We start from the raw sequence: 17,672 nt of genomic DNA, 5'->3' as shown, positions 1-17,672 counted from the left end.
TATGTCAAATAATGCGGAATATTATTCGGTTGGTCGATTCTACGATAAATAAGCTTTCATTTGACGTACTCACATATTATACGTGTGATACAATGCATGAGCTGTACGAGTGCACCGAAAATGCGCTTTCTCTGGGGGGAAATAGGTGAAATCACAGTGATTTTTCAATTGCCTGTTTTCCATGACAAGAACGCTTTTTCAATGCTTCTGAATTCCATGTTATCAGGTTATATTACGGAAAGCTGTTTAACATCTTTTTCGGGACAATATTTGCCTGAAAAGTACGTCGCTCTAATGAATTCCGAAATGATTCAAATTAAGATTACAATTTGACTAGTTCAAAGTTTGATTTTTTACCCTAATAAAATATAGCATAAAGTGTGCAGATAGAACTTTGTCAAAGTGATCTGTGAAAAAAGTTTTACCCTATTGTCATCTTGGTATGAATCAGCCTCCAGTGAAGGTGGTCAAGCAGTCAACTGAAGGTACTGATACTTTCAGCTCTGCCCATACGTTGAACATAATGTAGGAATAAGTGCCCCAATTCGATGATGACCTTGATAAAATTCTTGATTTTCTAAATAAAGCATTCTCATGATTCAGAAATTCTTAGGTGGTACAGTCCCAGATCGCTGTTATGAGCATTTCCTAAATCTCGTCCGTTACCAAAGCCCAGAGATTTAGGGCTGATCACTGACTCTAATGCAAGATTGATTGCGTCGACGGAAAGATCATGAGTACATATTCGACGAGAAAGGCACTATCACCACTAGGTGGATAAATCTGTTTTTTTCTATTCTTTTGATCATATGATAGTCTCTTTAATTTATAATGAAACGGTTTGCCTTTTTTAACGAAATTATCATTTCATAATTTATCTCTGGGTTCGAAGGTTTTTCATAAAACAAATAATACCTTTTGAAAATTTCTAAAAAATTTGCCGTTTGATCCGAAAATATATTTTATCTGTATTCTCTTTGATTAGGTTTAAAAGATCCGAACTAATATGAAAAACCCTAATTAATCCACCTAGCGGTGATGGTGCCTTTCTCGTGCTTTAAAATATCCTTTCAACAAAACCCGAGCGACATGTTGGTGACATTGACATAAATACAAAATGAAAACTGCTTGCTAAATCTACTCAATATGGATACATTTTGTATTAGCATAACATCCAATATTCAGAAAATATAAGACAACGATCCAAAACTCAAACCAAACAAGTGTCATGAAGCCGCAAAATTTTGAAACGTCATTTTAGATTTTCCGGTCATCATTTTATGACTCCGGATATCTACCCCAATTAAACTAACCGCCATCTTGAACATTGAGACACCATCTTAGATGTTCTGGTATTCATTTTTGGACTCTGCACCTAAAATTACATAAAATAGTCGCCGTATTGATTTTTGGCATGGTGTTTATGATTTTCTGGTTACCAGTTTTGGACGAAGACCGGCATTCTTCCCCGTTCAAACTATAGTCATATTGCAGACCTTGTGAAACAGCGCACATCTTGGGTTTTCTGATTACAAATTTTGAATTCTGGACATATTTTCATACAAAATATGCCCATAATGCAAGAATTAAAAATCCTATAAAATAGGCACTAACTTGAATACTGGGCCATTATCTTGGACTTTGGACCGCTATTTTGGATACTCTGGTGGACTCCAAACATATTTCCCATACCAAATACACTTATTTTACATAGTTTTAGAGCTCAAAATTCCTTAAAACAGCCACCATCTTCTGTTGACGCGATCAAATTCTTATTTTTCCATTCAACGTTGACCCATCCTGCTATAAATTTACACCTTAGGAATCTGAAATGGAACGATTTGATGAGATCGCTTTAGTTTTGTCTATATTTTGTTCTCATATATGAGAACTTAGACCTATTCGTCACTGTTGTTCATACCTAATGTTTATCAGGCCATTAAACAAAGCCACGATTTAATTTTTCACATGAACGTTGGTTCTGTTACACAACAGCTAGTCTCTAATGTGATCTAAGGCTATTTTCTTGCTAATCGTTCATTAGATTATCAAAAAATCTGCGATCTGATGTGTCGTATGTATGGGTTTGGTTCATTTTTATATTTGGTAATTGCCGGTGGGAAAGCCGGATCTGATTCCATGAGTCATGGACCATGACACTACCGGTTGTCCCAATTATGGTCTGAGAATATTTTATTGCTATTTATTCACCTTTACCTAATCACCGCGATTTGATATATCGCATGAATGGGTTTGCTTCACTTTTACTTCTAACCACTTTCGAAGCCACAGCTGAACCCGCAACACTACCGGGAATCTATTGTGGTCTGACCCTATTTTTCCATCAGGTTGTCGATAAGTCGTGATCAGTCTTGTTAGAGATCACAGTCATTTGAACCTTTTCGTAGATATTCGGCCTCCTTTGACTCTGACATTCGCAACACAAGCAATCAAACTACTGTTCGAAACAAAAATGTCAAACGAATGCACTTCACCACGATAGCGACTTCGGGAGATGGTTCGGCTTTTGTTATTCCTGTCTTCTTCCATAATAAGAGCTATGTTGCCCATCTGAGTGTCGTATTCAATGCAACATGCAATATTAAACTAATATTAACATTCATAATCGGATTTGGCTGAAAATCTATGCGTAAAGCTAGAATTAGACACATGTCATCGTGTCAGATGACATTGATTTGACCCTTTCTTATGTTTATTGATCTTCGTTCTACTGCTCGTGTTGTGTGTAGGTAAGAGGTAACGATAGCGCACGAATGTAACAAAGCCGACTGACACCGACTGCGGCAACGAAATGAAGGTAGTAAAAAGTGTCGAATGTTTACAAGACTGGTCGCGATTTGATGTACCGCATCCATGGGTTTGGTTAAATTTTACATTTTATTACCCGCATCTGATTCCGGGTAACTACCGGCTGAACCAAATATGGTCTAACATTATTGTCTTGTTAACTGCTCATCGGTTAACCAAAAACGCTGCAAATTGAAGGTAACACATGCAGGGTTTGACAATTTCGACGGGACTCTCGGAACCAATTCCGGAACACTACCAGTTGTCTTTAGTGTGACGTAAGGCTATTTTCAAGCTAACTGTTCATCAGATTATCGCAAAAGCCACGATTTGATGTGTCACATGTCTGGATCTGGTTTACTTTTACATTTGGCCTCTTCCGGCCACTCAAAACCGATTCCGAAACACTTGCTGGCCGTTCATTAGGTAATCTAAAAAGCCGCTATTTGATGTGACGCATGTACGGGTTTGTTTCTCTTTCAGATTTAACCACTTCGGCGGGAACCCCGGAACGGGTTCCGGAACACTACTGGTTCAGATATGGTCTGAGATGGTTTTCCTGCTCTTTGTCCATCAGGTCATTTAAAATGCCGTGGTTTGATGTGTCGCATGTATAGGTTTGGTTCAATTGTATATTTGGCCACTTCCAGCGGGACGCCTAGAACCGGTTCCGGAACACTACCGGTTCAGATATGGTCTGAGATGATTTTCCTGCTCCTTATCCATCAGGTCATCGAAAATGCCGTGGTTTGATGTGCCGCATGCATGGGTTTGGTTCAATTGTATATTTGGCCACATCCAGCGGGACGACTAGAACCGGTTCCGGAACACTACCGGTTCAGATATGGTTTGAGATGATTTTCCTGCTTACCGCTCATCAGGTTAACGAAAATGCCGTGGTTTGATGTGCCGCATGCATGGGTTTGGTTCAATTGTATATTTGGCCACATCCAGCGGGACGACTAGAACCGGTTCCGGAACACTACCGGTTCAGATATGGTTTGAGATGATTTTCCAGCTTGCCGCTCATCAGGTTATCGAAAATGCCGTGGTTTGATGTGCCGCATGCATGGGTTTGGTTCAATTGTATATTTGGCCACTTCCAGCGGGACGCCTAGAACCGGTTTCGGGACACAACCGGTTCAGATATGGTCTGAGATGATTTTCCTGCTCATTGTCCATCAGGTCATCGAAAATGCCGTGGTTTGATGTGCCGCATGCATAGGTTTGGTTCAATTGTATATTCGGCCACTTCCAGCGGGACGCCTAGAACCGGTTTCGGAACACTACCGGTTCAGATATGGTCTGAGATGATTTTTCTGCTCATTATCCATCAGGTCATCGAAAATGCCGTGGTTTGATGTGCCGCATGCATGGGTTTGGTTCAATTGTATATTTGGCCACTTCCAGCGGGACGCCTAGAACCGGTTTCGGGACACAACCGGTTCAGATATGGTCTGAGATGATTTTCCTGCTCATTGTCCATCAGGTCATCTAAAATGCCGTGGTTTGATGTGTCCCTTGCATGGGTTTGGTACAATTGTATATTTGGCCACTTCCAGCGGGACGCCCAGAACCGGTTCGGGAACACTACCGGTTCAGATATGGTCTGAGACTATTTTACTGCTTACCGCTCATCAGGTTATCGAAAATGCCGTGGTTTGATGTGTCGCATGCATAAGTTTGATGCATTTTCATATCTGGATCCTTCCTGGGGTACCGTTCCGGAACACCTAAATGGCCATAACTCCGGAACGGCTGGACCGATCCGAACCATTTTCAATAGGAAACAATGGGACCAGATTCCGCATCGAATGAACCGTCGGTCATTAAAATCGGTTGAGGTTTACTGCCAAAAAGTGATGTGAGTTTTTTTGTACACACACATACACACACAGACATCACCTCAATTCGTCGAGCTGAGTTGATTGGTATATGTGACTTGACCCTCCGGGCTTTCTATCAAAAAGTCGTTTTTGGAGTGAACATATAGCCTTTCCAGTACACTTAGTGTACGAGAAAGGCAAAAACGTTTTTGACTTTACCTTGTTGATTGGTGGATTGCTAAGCTTCAAATTTTCATTTACCGGACAAATCTTCATGTCTCGTTAAACTACTGTGCGAATCCCGGGGCGCATAATGACGTCTCTTCCTACAATGGCATCGAGGAACACACGGAAAGACATCCACACCATTTGCATGAACTGATGGTTGGTTTGACGAACTGGAGCAATATACATCGGAGAATTTTACCCTGGGACTCGCTGCAGCATCCATTGTGCCAATTGCATCGATACCCGCAGCTCTTGATATTTCATTGAAGAAAACGCCAACCATAACGACCGTCCTCTGAAACATTTGAGCATCCTTTGGAAAAAAAAATCGCTAATTCAGTAACTTATCCCACTTCGTAGTTTGTAGAGATAATAGGGCTGATTTACAGTTTTTGACAGCATGATCTTTATTTCAGTTATTTAAAATTCATGGCCTTACAATCATCTAAGTCTGTTAAGTTCGTTCGTACACATTATATATTATATATTATATATTTACTACAGTAATACAAATAATACTAAGAAAGAAGTGATTTTCCCAATCGGTTCAGATCGTTCTTTGCAAACATAATTTTATCTGTAAATGTACAAGTGTGCGTTCTGATATTTTAGAAGCTCGATGTCGATATCAATAATAGCCGTAACAGCCGTTATCGATAGAGTGAGGGAGATGATGTAACCAGATAGAGTCAGGAGATACTCATATTCTCCAATATGAGTATCCAATATAGGATCTTCCTTCTCCTTCTTTTTTGTCCTTATCGTCGACCATTACTGGATACGAAAATGGTCCTGTGATTCTGTTGATCACACTGTTTACTTTAGGTGCACGAACCATACCATCCAATAGTAGTTTACGCAACAAGGTGCAGAATGAAGATTTTTGCAGCACGAGTCGTACATTTATCCAACGAGGCTTGCCGAGTATAATCCAGGCACTACCAACTTCAAGGTGTATTCGATAAGACCTTCAGAAATGTACGGTACATCCAGAATCACCTCTTCCTGGCGGTCCAAAAACTCACCCAACAGTAATGTGATATCGTTAATGACATTTCCGTAAAACTCCACTAGGACCGGAATAAGCTTGTCATCACTAGTGTTTGGATTTGGCAGCACTTTGAAGTGCACTTGGAGGCAGTTTTTAGCCATCCGCTGCACCTTCGTACAACTGTCACAATCTGTCACATTGGCGATGCATTGCTGTACTGCAACGGGGTTCCAGCCGCTTCCGTAGCCACCGCACTGCAGCTCAAGCCGTTCCAATTCGAATCCACCGGCTTCGCTGTACAACCCCTGCCGAATCAGGAAGCACCTAAGCAGACATGCTTCCTGCGGTATTTCGCCGCCACTCTTTGCTGCCTCTCTCAAGGAATCCTCCGATATCCCCAGAATTGCTGCGCACTCCATCAGGATTCTAGTCTGTTGCATTGGGGTGAATGGAATAAATCGAGCGATTGCAGTATTCTCCTCTCCATATTGATCCTTGTAGCATCGAACATATTGGGCAACTTTTTGGCAACTTTCATCGGGAACAGAAACTCGTTTAAGACAGCGCATGGTTCGATTCAAGTAGCATTTATCCTCCGGATCCGGTTGGTAGAACTGCTTGAGCGCGTAGAAACCAAGCTTACCACGTTGGTCGTCCCAAAACCGGAGTAGCAAACCGCGGCAGCGGACACTGCAGTTCCCGTTCCGTTCATTCGAATACCGGTCACATTCGTCGTCCGTTGAACGAATACTTTTGAATATCGAAGAATGACGACCTGCGGTAGCTAGGCATTCTACTAGAAGTAGCGTACCGATTAGTAGCGAATAGAAACGAACGAGAGGTTTTACTAGCATCGCGATGGAAAATGTATGCTATACTGAATTGAACTTCATTATAAATGGAATTTAAACTTTACGGCAAAACCAATTCCTATTGTGTTTTGAAAAGTCTAAAAACATTAGAATTTCAGCACGTTTTGTTTTTTATACAACACTACACGTGAGCTCAAAGTCAGGCTTTACTCGCAGTTTATCTTGCGCTATCTACGCATGCTTTGCTTACTTGATAATGCTGTTGTGTTGTTGTTTTCACTAAGAAAATAGTGCAACACGTGCTGCGTATTGCATTCGCAAATTATTAATACCAATGCGGTAGTGCAATGTCTTCAGTCAGTGATAATTTTTTTTTATTAAAAAATGGTTTAATCCACCTATATGGTGAACAGAACCCTTCTTACACTTATCATTATTCCTCTGTTATACGAAGCCAACACATTTATTTCATGTTCTTGTGCGTTTTGGTTATTCTAGGAAATAAATTCTAAGAAATTGTTCTATTTTTGATGTTTATGAAAAATGAATATTTTACTAACGTCATTCTTAATTGTAAGAAAGCCGACAAAAACGATTATGACAAAGAAATTATTTAAGTTTTCTTATTCTGATATATCGCAAACCAAATGTCCAATCCAAATGAAATTCAAGCGCGTTCTACAAGGATGTTGTAGCTGTCATTTGGTGCTAGGAAAATACAAATCGGTTGTTAGACTGCGGCTGATCAATCCCCCCCTAAAAGTGAGATAGAAAAATTATTTTTTTAATTTTTCATGATACTAGGTTTGTATCTTCACAAAAGTTGTAGAAAATATTGTTTGGAGCAACTTTTCCGAAGCAGTGGCGTAGCAAGGAGGGTGCGGAGGGTGCGGTCCGCACCGGGCCCCCGAATTCAGGGGGCCTCCAAATTAGGGCAGGTCTAATGTTATAAACCTTCCCTGATTTGGAGGCCCCCTGAATTCGGGGGCCCAGTTTGAATAAAGTTCTGTGATTAGCGAAAGATTCCTATAAGTATAAGTTCAATACTTGCCAATCTGCTGATAGGTATATAGGGGCCTCTTCGTGATTATCAAGAGTTTTTGGAATGCACTATGGGCCAGAAATCTAAATTTCGCGACAAAATTAAAAAAAGTTGTTTTTTTTTTTTAAGATCAATCAATTTTCATATATGTATGATTGTTTGGGCTATGATTGATTGTATACCGATTGAATTTTTCGATTTGTAACAAAATTGTATCGTTTTTTGTATGGAGAAACTTCTTATAAGCGAAAATTCTCTTTAATTTAAAATTACAATTTTACAATGTTTACTCAAATTGTACAGTTTATTTACCAATTTGATCAGAAAGTAGAAGTATTCGACCGTATTCGACATGCAACCGATCTAGGAAGCTAGTTGAGACTCTTCTTTTTCGGATGCTACCGGACTTTTTTGCGAGAATTTGCGGCAAACCAAGATAGAATGATTTAAGCGCATGCGTTAATTTTACAATGTTTTACGCTGTGGTTTAATAACCATCCACTATTAGATAGACTTTAGCCATTACGACGCAATCTTTTTATAGCTTGCGAAACAATACACATAGCAACATACTACTATCCCAGACAACCAGTAGTCGTATAAGATGTTGTATAAGATGATAAAGTGGAGGCCATATGCGTGCATGCCTCCATTTAGGCGCATGTAAAATGTACGCATATCGCCTCCACTTTAACATCTTATTCAACATTCTATACGATCACTGGTTGACTGAGTATTTTTCTGGAAGGTTTCGTTTCAGGTAAGACTGTGATTGTAGACGTTTAAATCAATATCACACACTTACTCAAAGTGCAAAGTTTCGGTACATCAATTCGTGTGGTCAATAATGATTTTTAATGAACTCAATTTATGTGTAGATGTCATGCATGTATAGTTTTTGGTGAAAAAATTCGCTGCTCAGGTGTTTCAGATATCCGGCATTTGGCAGAATGCCACTTTGCCGAATTATGTTCAGAATAATTCAGAATACTCTTTTCACATTCTAGCCGCCAATTTGATCATCATTAATTTTTCCTTTTTCCTTCATCCATTCATTGACTATTCTTTATTATTTTACAATTCAGCGATTAGTTGGCGTTAAAACTGTCAATATTTTATCAGAGAGTTTTCCTCCATTTAATCAAAGGGGATTATTTTGGGTTATACTGACGTGGTGAACAGTGGCACGATCGTTTCTTCTTCAGCCAAACGGCATTCAGCCAAATGATGTTCGGCCAAATGGCGTTCGGCCAAGTGGCAATCAGCCAAATGACACTCTGCCAAATGACTTGGAGTCGGTATTTGAACAATAAATTGTGTTTCGCTCTTCTATCATATGTACAAGTGGGCAGGCTTGTCCGCACTGAACGCATGAAAATTTTGCTCTTTTGATTTACACCACCAAAACCATCGTATTTATGCAATCTTCCTATCTTGCCCGATAGAAGGATGTTGAAATTACCTAAATGTCATTTTGAACTGTCAAAAAACCGCACCGCAGTGCCACACTGTGCGCGCAAAGAGAATTACACCCGGGTGAATTCACCCCAGTGAATTTCTCTTTGCGCGCTCAGTGCGGCACTGCGGTGCGATTTTTTGACGGTTCGAAATGTCATTTAGGATATTCAAACATCCTTTTATCAGGTAGGATAAGAAGATTGCATAAACACTATGGTTTTTTTGGTGAAAATCAAAAGAGCAGAATTTTCTTGCGCTCAGTGTGGACAAGCCTGCAAGTGGGATGGATATATTTGCGATTAGGGAAAATATTTGATTTTCCTTATAATATTTAAAATGTCGTGTCATTAATAGGCTCGGTAGCTAAGTCGGTAAAGCACTTGTGTAGCATATAATGGTCGTGAGTTAGAATCTCACTTGAGCTGTGGATTTGTTCCTTATTTCACTAATAATGTACATATGTATGTACGTTGAGTTTATTTAAAATTCTAATTAATCACACGGATTGATATACCGAAACTTTGCACATTGAGTAAGTCTGTGGTCTCGATTTAAAAGCGTATAATCACATTTATATTTGAAACAAAACCTTCCAGAATGAAAGTTGTTTGTTGCTTTTTATATTGTTTCGCAAGCCATAAAGTCATAGCGTCGTAATGGCAAGAGTGGGTGATTATTGAAGCACAGCTTGAAATACTGTAAAATTAAAGCAAGCACTAAAATAACTCTAACTTGGCTTCCCGCAAATTCCCGCAAAAAAGTCCGGTAGCATTCGAAAAAGAAGAGTCCAAACTAGCATCCTAGACCGGTTGCATGTCGAATACGGTCGAATACTCCTACTTTTTTAACACATTGGCAAATGAACCGTAAAATTTGAGTAAATATTGTAAAATTTATTTTTAAACCTTAAAGAATCGCAATTTGTGCATCAAATATGCAAAATATACTAAATTTACTTTTAGGAAATGCATGCGTTATATTTTTTTAATCACATTTTTCACCACAAATCACATTTTTCTTAATATTGGTCAAAATCGAGAATTTTCGCTCATAAGAAGTTTCTCCATACAAAAAACGGTACAATTTTGTTATAAATCGAAAAAATCAGTCCGTATACAATTAAACATAGCCCAAACAATCATACAGATATGAAAATTATTAGATCTTAGAAAAACAACTTTTTTGACTTTTGTCGCGAAATTTTGATTTCTGGCCCATAGTGGAATGGGGAACACAGATGGGTATTTTGAAGTTCTATTACATTAGTTTACAAAATAAAACGAAAGTCATGAACTTCTGTCAACGACCAACATTTTCGAAGCATAATTCAGCGCTAATTTCGAAACCGTGCTTCAAAAAATTTAAAGTAGAATAGTTTTTTTAGTTTTATCTCAAGGTCGAGTTTTACAACTTTTTAAAATATAAAACTCTAATAACTTGCGTTTTGTTCAACCAATTTTAAATCTTTTTTCCATAAATTAAAAGCTGAATTTAATACTATTCGATCATCTGAATGCAGGTTTTGCGTCAGATTGATGAAATTCAAGATATTGGCGAGTTTTGGGGACAATTTCCTTTAACATTTCTTCAGGAATTTCTTCAAAAAAATCTCAAGAAATCCTTCAGGAATTCCTTTGAGATTTTTTTGTAGGATTTTTTTAATCAGTCGTTTAGAAATACCCCTTCGGAATTGTTCATTAAGTCATTCAAGAAATCCTTCAGTTGGACCTTAAGGAATTTCTTCAAGATTGATTTTAGAGATTTCTTTAAGAAGGAATCTTGCAGGAGTTTCTCATGGAAATATCTATGGTGGTTTTTTGAGATCATGCTTGGAGTCATACCTGAATGGAGCTTGGGAGATTTTCTAAAGAAATTTGAATAAATTCCCGAAGAAATCCTTGTAAAAATGTCTGTAGGAATTTTTGTACAAATTGCTAAAGAAATCCTTGAAGAATCGCCTAGATGAATTCTAAGATGTGTTAGGGAAGAATCATTGGGTTGATTTTGGAGGCATATTTGATGATGGTCTTGAAGGATTACTACAGTACTATGAAGTAGTACTAGAAGTACTAGGAGTACTATGAGTATTTACTTGAAGGATTCCTGAAGAAATTTTGCAAGCAAAGGGATTTTTTGAAGAACTACTTATGAAACGCCTAGATAATTATTCTAAGAAATCAATGTCGGAAACCTCAATGAATTCCAAATTCTTCGGTGCAAATAAAAAAAAACAATCTTCAAAACAATTCCTATATATTTCCTTGGAGGAATTTCTGTAAGACCCCTTGAGGAAGTTTGAGCAGGAATTCTTTGAGGATGAATGTATGTTAGGCGGAAAAATGAACATCCCTGAATATTGAATTTGATTGTATTTGAATTGTAATTGAAATAAAGGCAGATTGCCCTGAGCTGTTGAGATGGTCGGTCGAATAAAGTTTAGCAGTAAATCGTTCGTTTTTACAATGCGGTGAAGAAAGAGTTATAAAATCGTGGTAGTTTTGGCTTGATTTTCCTGGAAGTTAACAATTTGGGGGCTCGTCCGGGATAGCCGATAGCCACAGTATTGGAAGATTGCTTGTGATAACGATATGATAGACAAATTTGGAAGAAGTTAGTGTGATGGATGTGGTTAATGAGAATTGTATAGGATCCATTGCCAGTGTTCAGTGGGCTCCATACAACTATACTTGTATTTCAAATACGATGGTGGATCGTGTTGTAGATCGTTTACTTTGGAATAGTGACCAAATTGCAAGATTAACTCTTGAATTAGTTCAAATGCAAAAAGAGATGTGGGATCTCAAGCGTCAAAACGCAGAAATAAAAGCTGAACTGAATGCCCGCTCGAAACAAACTAGAAGTAGCAGTGAACAGTATAGAACGGTCGTCAACAACGAAACTTGTGAAGATATGGGCTACGAAGAGATGTGTGAGAGCAGTGGCACGATCAATTGTATTCAGAAAGAAGAAATCGAAGTCCCAGTTCAGAACAAAATTTGTAACGATTCTGATGATGAGCAGCTAATGATTTTAAGTTTGCCGAATACCAACAATTGCTGTGGAATAAAACTGCCGTCGGTGTATAATAATAGGCGCAAATCGAGATCAAGATGTGGAATGCGTCGCAGAAACACTTGGAAGCGTGCTACGATCAAGCCTGGTTACTACAATAATGGAAGAATGGTTCGATTTATCGGTAATCCACAATTTTGTCAGGAGAAACCGCAACACACTTCAGCAAGGCAACAGTATTTATAATGATGAAGACGGCATGGACGACGACGACGACGATGAGGACGATTTACCATCCGGGGCCGGATGGCGGTCAGGTTGGCCGAATGTTAGGCGGAAAAATGAACATCCCTGAATAGTGAATTTGATTGTATTTGAATTGTAATTGAAATAAAGGCAGATTGCCCTGAGCTGTTGAGATGGTCGGTCGAATAAAGTTTAGCAGTAAATCGTTCGTTTTTACAATGCGGTGAAGAAAGAGTTATAAAATCGTGATAGTTTTGGCTTGATTTTCCTGGAAGTTAACAATTTGGGGGCTCGTCCGGGATAGCCGATAGCCACAGTATTGGAAGATTGCTTGTGATAACGATATGATAGACAAATTTGGAAGAAGTTAGTGTGATGGATGTGGTTAATGAGAATTGTATAGGATCCATTGCCAGTGTTCAGTGGGCTCCATACAACTATACTTGTATTTCAAATACGATGGTGGATCGTGTTGTAGATCGTTTACTTTGGAATAGTGACCAAATTTACTCGGGATGTGCTCTAATTGTGAGTGAAACTTGTGCTCCTAGTTCAGTTGAGTGTTTCGACCTGTTTTTCTGCTGTTTTTACTGCTTATCATCGTTAATCGAAAGGACAACATACCGGAGTATATCGTCATAATCAAGTGCAGTCTGTTAATTAACAGCTCGAACAATAACATTGAAATTATTTCTGTGATTTATTTTGGACAATCCCGAGTAACTTTGGCAGCCATCTTTTGGTTGAAAGGCCATACCCTGTTCATCTATCTGTCATTGAGATGAACCAACGACACTCACCTCGGACTGACGAATTCGACGAGCACTCAGCAGAAACCATGATCAAAACAACAACAACACACTATCCTAAACGTGATTTGATTGCGGATAATCGGATTAAAAGTCTTGACGATCTACTGCTGCAAATGGAACTCCTCTTCGACGAAACCCATCGTAGAATTGATGCTGCACTTTCGTCCAAAATGGAATTTTTGGAGGCACCACGAAATCAGCTAACTGGTGAAGATGTGGACGACGACGATATTTCTACGGATGCTGTTCCAGCGGTGAAGCATACTGAAGGTTGTTCTGATCTCGAAACCGACGTGCCTGATAATGCTTTGCATTTGGATCAACGCCCCAGTACAAGTTGGATCAGGATGGTTCGCTTTGATTTCATCGCGACGGCCAAGATCATCTCGGATAAGTTGGAGGAACCGTTTCTCCTACAACTTTCTGGTGAAGGATTATACTCAACTACAGCGTCGTTTTTTGCACTTGAGATATCAAAGGGCTATCGATATCAAAACTGGAACCTTCCGAAAATTGCGCTTAGCCGTACAATATACGGGCTATGTGCTGATCCTAAGAAAGTTAGGAGACTTAGGACTTGTCTATTCGTCATGTGAATTATGTTTACCCTTCCTAAAAGTTTTTTCATCTTCCTACCATAGTACGTTCCGTGAATCCTATCCCAAAATATCCATGACTATTCCCCTCCTGAAAGTTAAACCTTTTCTACATAACTATTGATTTTTTTTTCCTACGCGAAATTCCATGTTTCCAATCCTGAAGCTATCCATGTTATCTTCCATCCTAAAAGTCATGTGGGGGTGTAACTGTGAGGGGATGGTGTAGTCTGTTGAGTTGCTGTTACTGCTGCTGCTGCTGAAGGTGTGGATTATGCTGTTGCTGCTGCTGGTATAGAGGATGTTATGCTGATTTGATTCTCTTGTTGTTATTGCTAATATGCTTAAGCGATGGTATTATTACTATTTCTACCTGATTCAAACTCTGGCTCAACTGAACGTTGCATTGTTTCTTTGCTCAAATTATTATTTTGTTTTTATTTATTGAGATGTGTTTGACATCAGAATTCGCTGTAGTATTAAGGTCTAGTTTCTTGTCGTCCACTCCTGTCGTGATTTCTTTGCGGTTTTCCATTGATGTTGGCTGACTTGGTGAATGAGAATGCCCGTACAAATGAAGGTTTTTCGCATATTCCACGTGCTGTGATGCACTCTGCTTTATCTAATAGGAATATCAATATTTGCCACGTGAACATACAAAGTTTGTGTGCTCGGCAAATGAGCAAGTTTGATGAATTCAAAATGTGTTTCATTAATAGTAAAATTGATCTGATATGCTTGACAGAAACGTGGTTGTCAGAAAATGTTACAAATGAGTTGATAGCTGTTGATGGCTATACATAACACAGAAACGATCGTGAACGAAGCAGAGGTGGTGGGGTGGCTATTTATTGCAAAAATGATTTGACTTGTAGAATATTATCAGATTCTGAATTATCAGATGAAATTGACGACACTGATAAAACAGAGTGTTTATTTGCAGAGATTGTGTACAATTCAGAAAAATTCCTCTTAGGGTTATTCTACAATCCTCCCAGAGCTGACTGCGCAGACAAATTGGAGCAAAAACTTTTTGAACTGTCGTTACAATTCCAAAATGTTGTTTTAATTGGTGATTTTAATACTGATTTCAGCAAAATTAGTGCCAAACGTGATCGAATGCAGGTGGTTATAGATAATTTTGGTTTCGTGCGGGTAGGCAAAGAGCCTACTCATTTTTACCCAGGGGGTTGTTCTTTAATAGACCTATTATTTACAAATAATGCTGATTTTGTGTTCAATTTTGACCAAGTAAAAGCCGCAGGCTTCTCAAAGCACGACATGATATTTGCTGCCTTAAATATATCACGGCATGAAAATAACACTTCCACGTACTTCAGAGACTACAATCGTATCGACAACATATCGTTACAGAACGCCATGGACAGTATAAACTGGGAGAATTTGTACTCGATTGATGACCCTGACATTGCACTTGATCTGTTGAATACCCACCTGCGTGATTTGTTTGAGTCCTTCGTGCCAGTTTGTGTAGTTAAAAAATCTAATAAGAAAGAATGGTTCAACCATGATATCATGCATGCAATGATCGAAAGAGATTTGGCTTATAGAACCTGGATAGCTAACAAAAGTGAACAAAATCACAATCAATATAAGCGTCTACGTAACCGTGTTACACATCTTATTAATATGGCTAAGGCAAATTATGTTTCGAGATCTGTAAACGGCAGTGGCTCTAGTAAACAACTCTGGTCAAAACTGAAAAATTTGAATGTAGCTAAATCGAGCAAAACGGACCCACAATATCCGAATACTAGTGAGGAAATTAATGAATACTTTGCCAGCAATTTTTCATATGACTCTTTACATGTTCCGTTGATTGCCAGTAACACAAATGGGTTTAGGTTCTGTCCAACGACTGAATATGAGGTGATCAATGCCATAGCTTCAATTAAATCCAATGCACTAGGATTGGACGGAATTCCCATAAAATTTGTCAAGCATGTTCTTCCTTTGGTGATTACCCAGATTACATATGTTTTCAATGTCATTATTAAGTCCTCAAAATATCCTCGGGCTTGGAAAGTTGTGAAAGTTATTCCTATCTCAAAGAAAGCAGGTAAAACAGATTTGAATAATTTGCGTCCAATTAGTATTTTTGTGCAATATCTAAAGCTTTCGAGAAAATCCTAAAAAGTCAAATTAAGACATTCTTAGACAGATTCCAACTTTTAAGTCCCTATCAATCGGGTTTTCGAGCAAAGCACAATACAACCAGCGCTATATTGAAAGTTCATGATGATTTACACTCTTGTATTGATAAAAAAGGCATCGCTTTGTTAATGTTGCTCGATTTTTCAAAAGCGTTTGATCGAGTATCTCATAGCAAACTTTTAATAAAATTGTCAAGGCAATTCGATTTTTCAAATGAAGCTCTAAATTTGGTTAAATCATATTTGGTTGGTCGCCAACAAAGTGTGTGTCTCAATGGAGCAAATTCTGATCTTATCAACATTGTCTCTGGTGTGCCACAAGGCTCAGTTCTAGGGCCAATTCTGTTCACTCTATTTATAAATGATCTTCCTTCAGTTCTTCATCATTGCAAAATACATTTATTCGCAGATGATGTTCAGATTTATTTTCATTCTTCTGATCTTTCCGAGCATGATATGGCGGTTTTGATTAATACAGATTTGTCCAGAATATACAACTGGTCCAAGCGCAACCTATTACCTTTGAATGCCTCCAAATCTCGTGTTATGTTTATTTGTCGATCTCGATGTCCATCTAGCTTACCCTCTATTAAACTCGGAGATGATGAATTAGTTTATGTCAATAAGTTTACTGTTTTGGGAATAATTTTACAAAGCGACTTAGAATGGGATGGTCATGTAAATTCACAGTGTAGCAAGATTTATAATGGGCTTCGCACTCTTAGAATCACTGCAAATATGCTACCCTGTGAAGTTAAACTGAGATTGTTTAAAACACTTTTACTTCCGCATTTTTTCTATGGTTTGTGAATTTCTATTGAATGCTTCAGCTGCAGCATTACATAGACTACGATTGGCTTTGAATGTTTGCATTCGTTGGATTTTCAACTTATCAAGGTTCTCTAATGTTACATGCCATCATCAACAACTATTGGGATGTTCATTTAACAATTTTCATAAACTTCGCTCCTGTCTTGCAATTTTTAAAATAATAAGCAATGAAAAACCAACATATTTATTTGAAAAATTTCAACCGTTTCGTGGAACACGTAATAAAAACTTTAGATTACCACATTACAACACTTCGCACTATGGAGGAACCTTCTTTGTACGTGGCATTGCTCATTGGAACCAACTTCCTTCAGCTATTAAATCGCTTAGAAATTTGAATTCGTTCCGTAGAGAGGTCACGATATGGATGTAGACAAGAAATTAGAATATGTAATTTAATTGAAGTAAAAATAGATAAACTGAAAGAGTAAAGAATAGTTAAGTAAGAACTGTCAGAATTAAAAAAACTCAAGAAATCATCTAATTGTAGAATTTTAAAAGGAGAATTCCTTACTCTACATGTATTACGCATAAATAAATAAATAAATAAATAAAAAAAAAATTGCAAGATTAACTCTTGAATTAGTTCAAATGCAAAAAGAGATGTGGGATCTCAAGCGTCAAAACGCAGAAATAAAAGCTGAACTGAATGCCCGCTCGAAACAAACTATAAGTAGCAGTGAACAGTATAGAACGGTCGTCAACAACGAAACTTGTGAAGATATGGGCTACGAAGAGATGTGTGAGAGCAGTGGCACGATCAATTGTATTCAGAAAGAAGAAATCGAAGTCCCAGTTCAGAACAAAATTTGTAACGATTCTGATGATGAGCAGCT

At 38.3% G+C, this 17,672-nt stretch overlaps 2 protein-coding genes across 5 annotated transcripts in view; one reads left to right on the top strand and one right to left on the bottom strand.

The window, feature by feature from the left end:
- LOC109409870 (uncharacterized) overlaps positions 1-17,672 on the top strand; it is a 240,379-nt gene that overhangs the window by 106,458 nt on the left and 116,249 nt on the right. The gene's annotated exons all lie outside the window — the stretch shown is intronic.
- LOC109409950 (general odorant-binding protein 45) lies at positions 4,538-6,947 on the bottom strand. Its single transcript, XM_062860048.1, has one exon. It carries the CDS (start codon positions 6,705-6,707, stop codon positions 5,766-5,768), a length of 942 nt encoding a protein of 313 aa, XP_062716032.1. The 5' UTR covers positions 6,708-6,947; the 3' UTR covers positions 4,538-5,765.

The sequence above is a fragment of the Aedes albopictus genome, chromosome 3 (assembly GCF_035046485.1).
Source record: "Aedes albopictus strain Foshan chromosome 3, AalbF5, whole genome shotgun sequence".
Lineage (NCBI taxonomy): Eukaryota > Metazoa > Arthropoda > Insecta > Diptera > Culicidae > Aedes > Aedes albopictus.
The sequence above is the reverse complement of the archived record's forward strand: the minus strand, read 5'-3'. Positions and strand labels throughout refer to the sequence as shown.

Coding starts and splice junctions, on each gene's coding strand:
- LOC109409950 (XM_062860048.1), bottom strand. CDS start 6,707: ATGCTAGTAAAACCTCTCGTTCGTTTCTATTCGCTACTAATCGGTACG.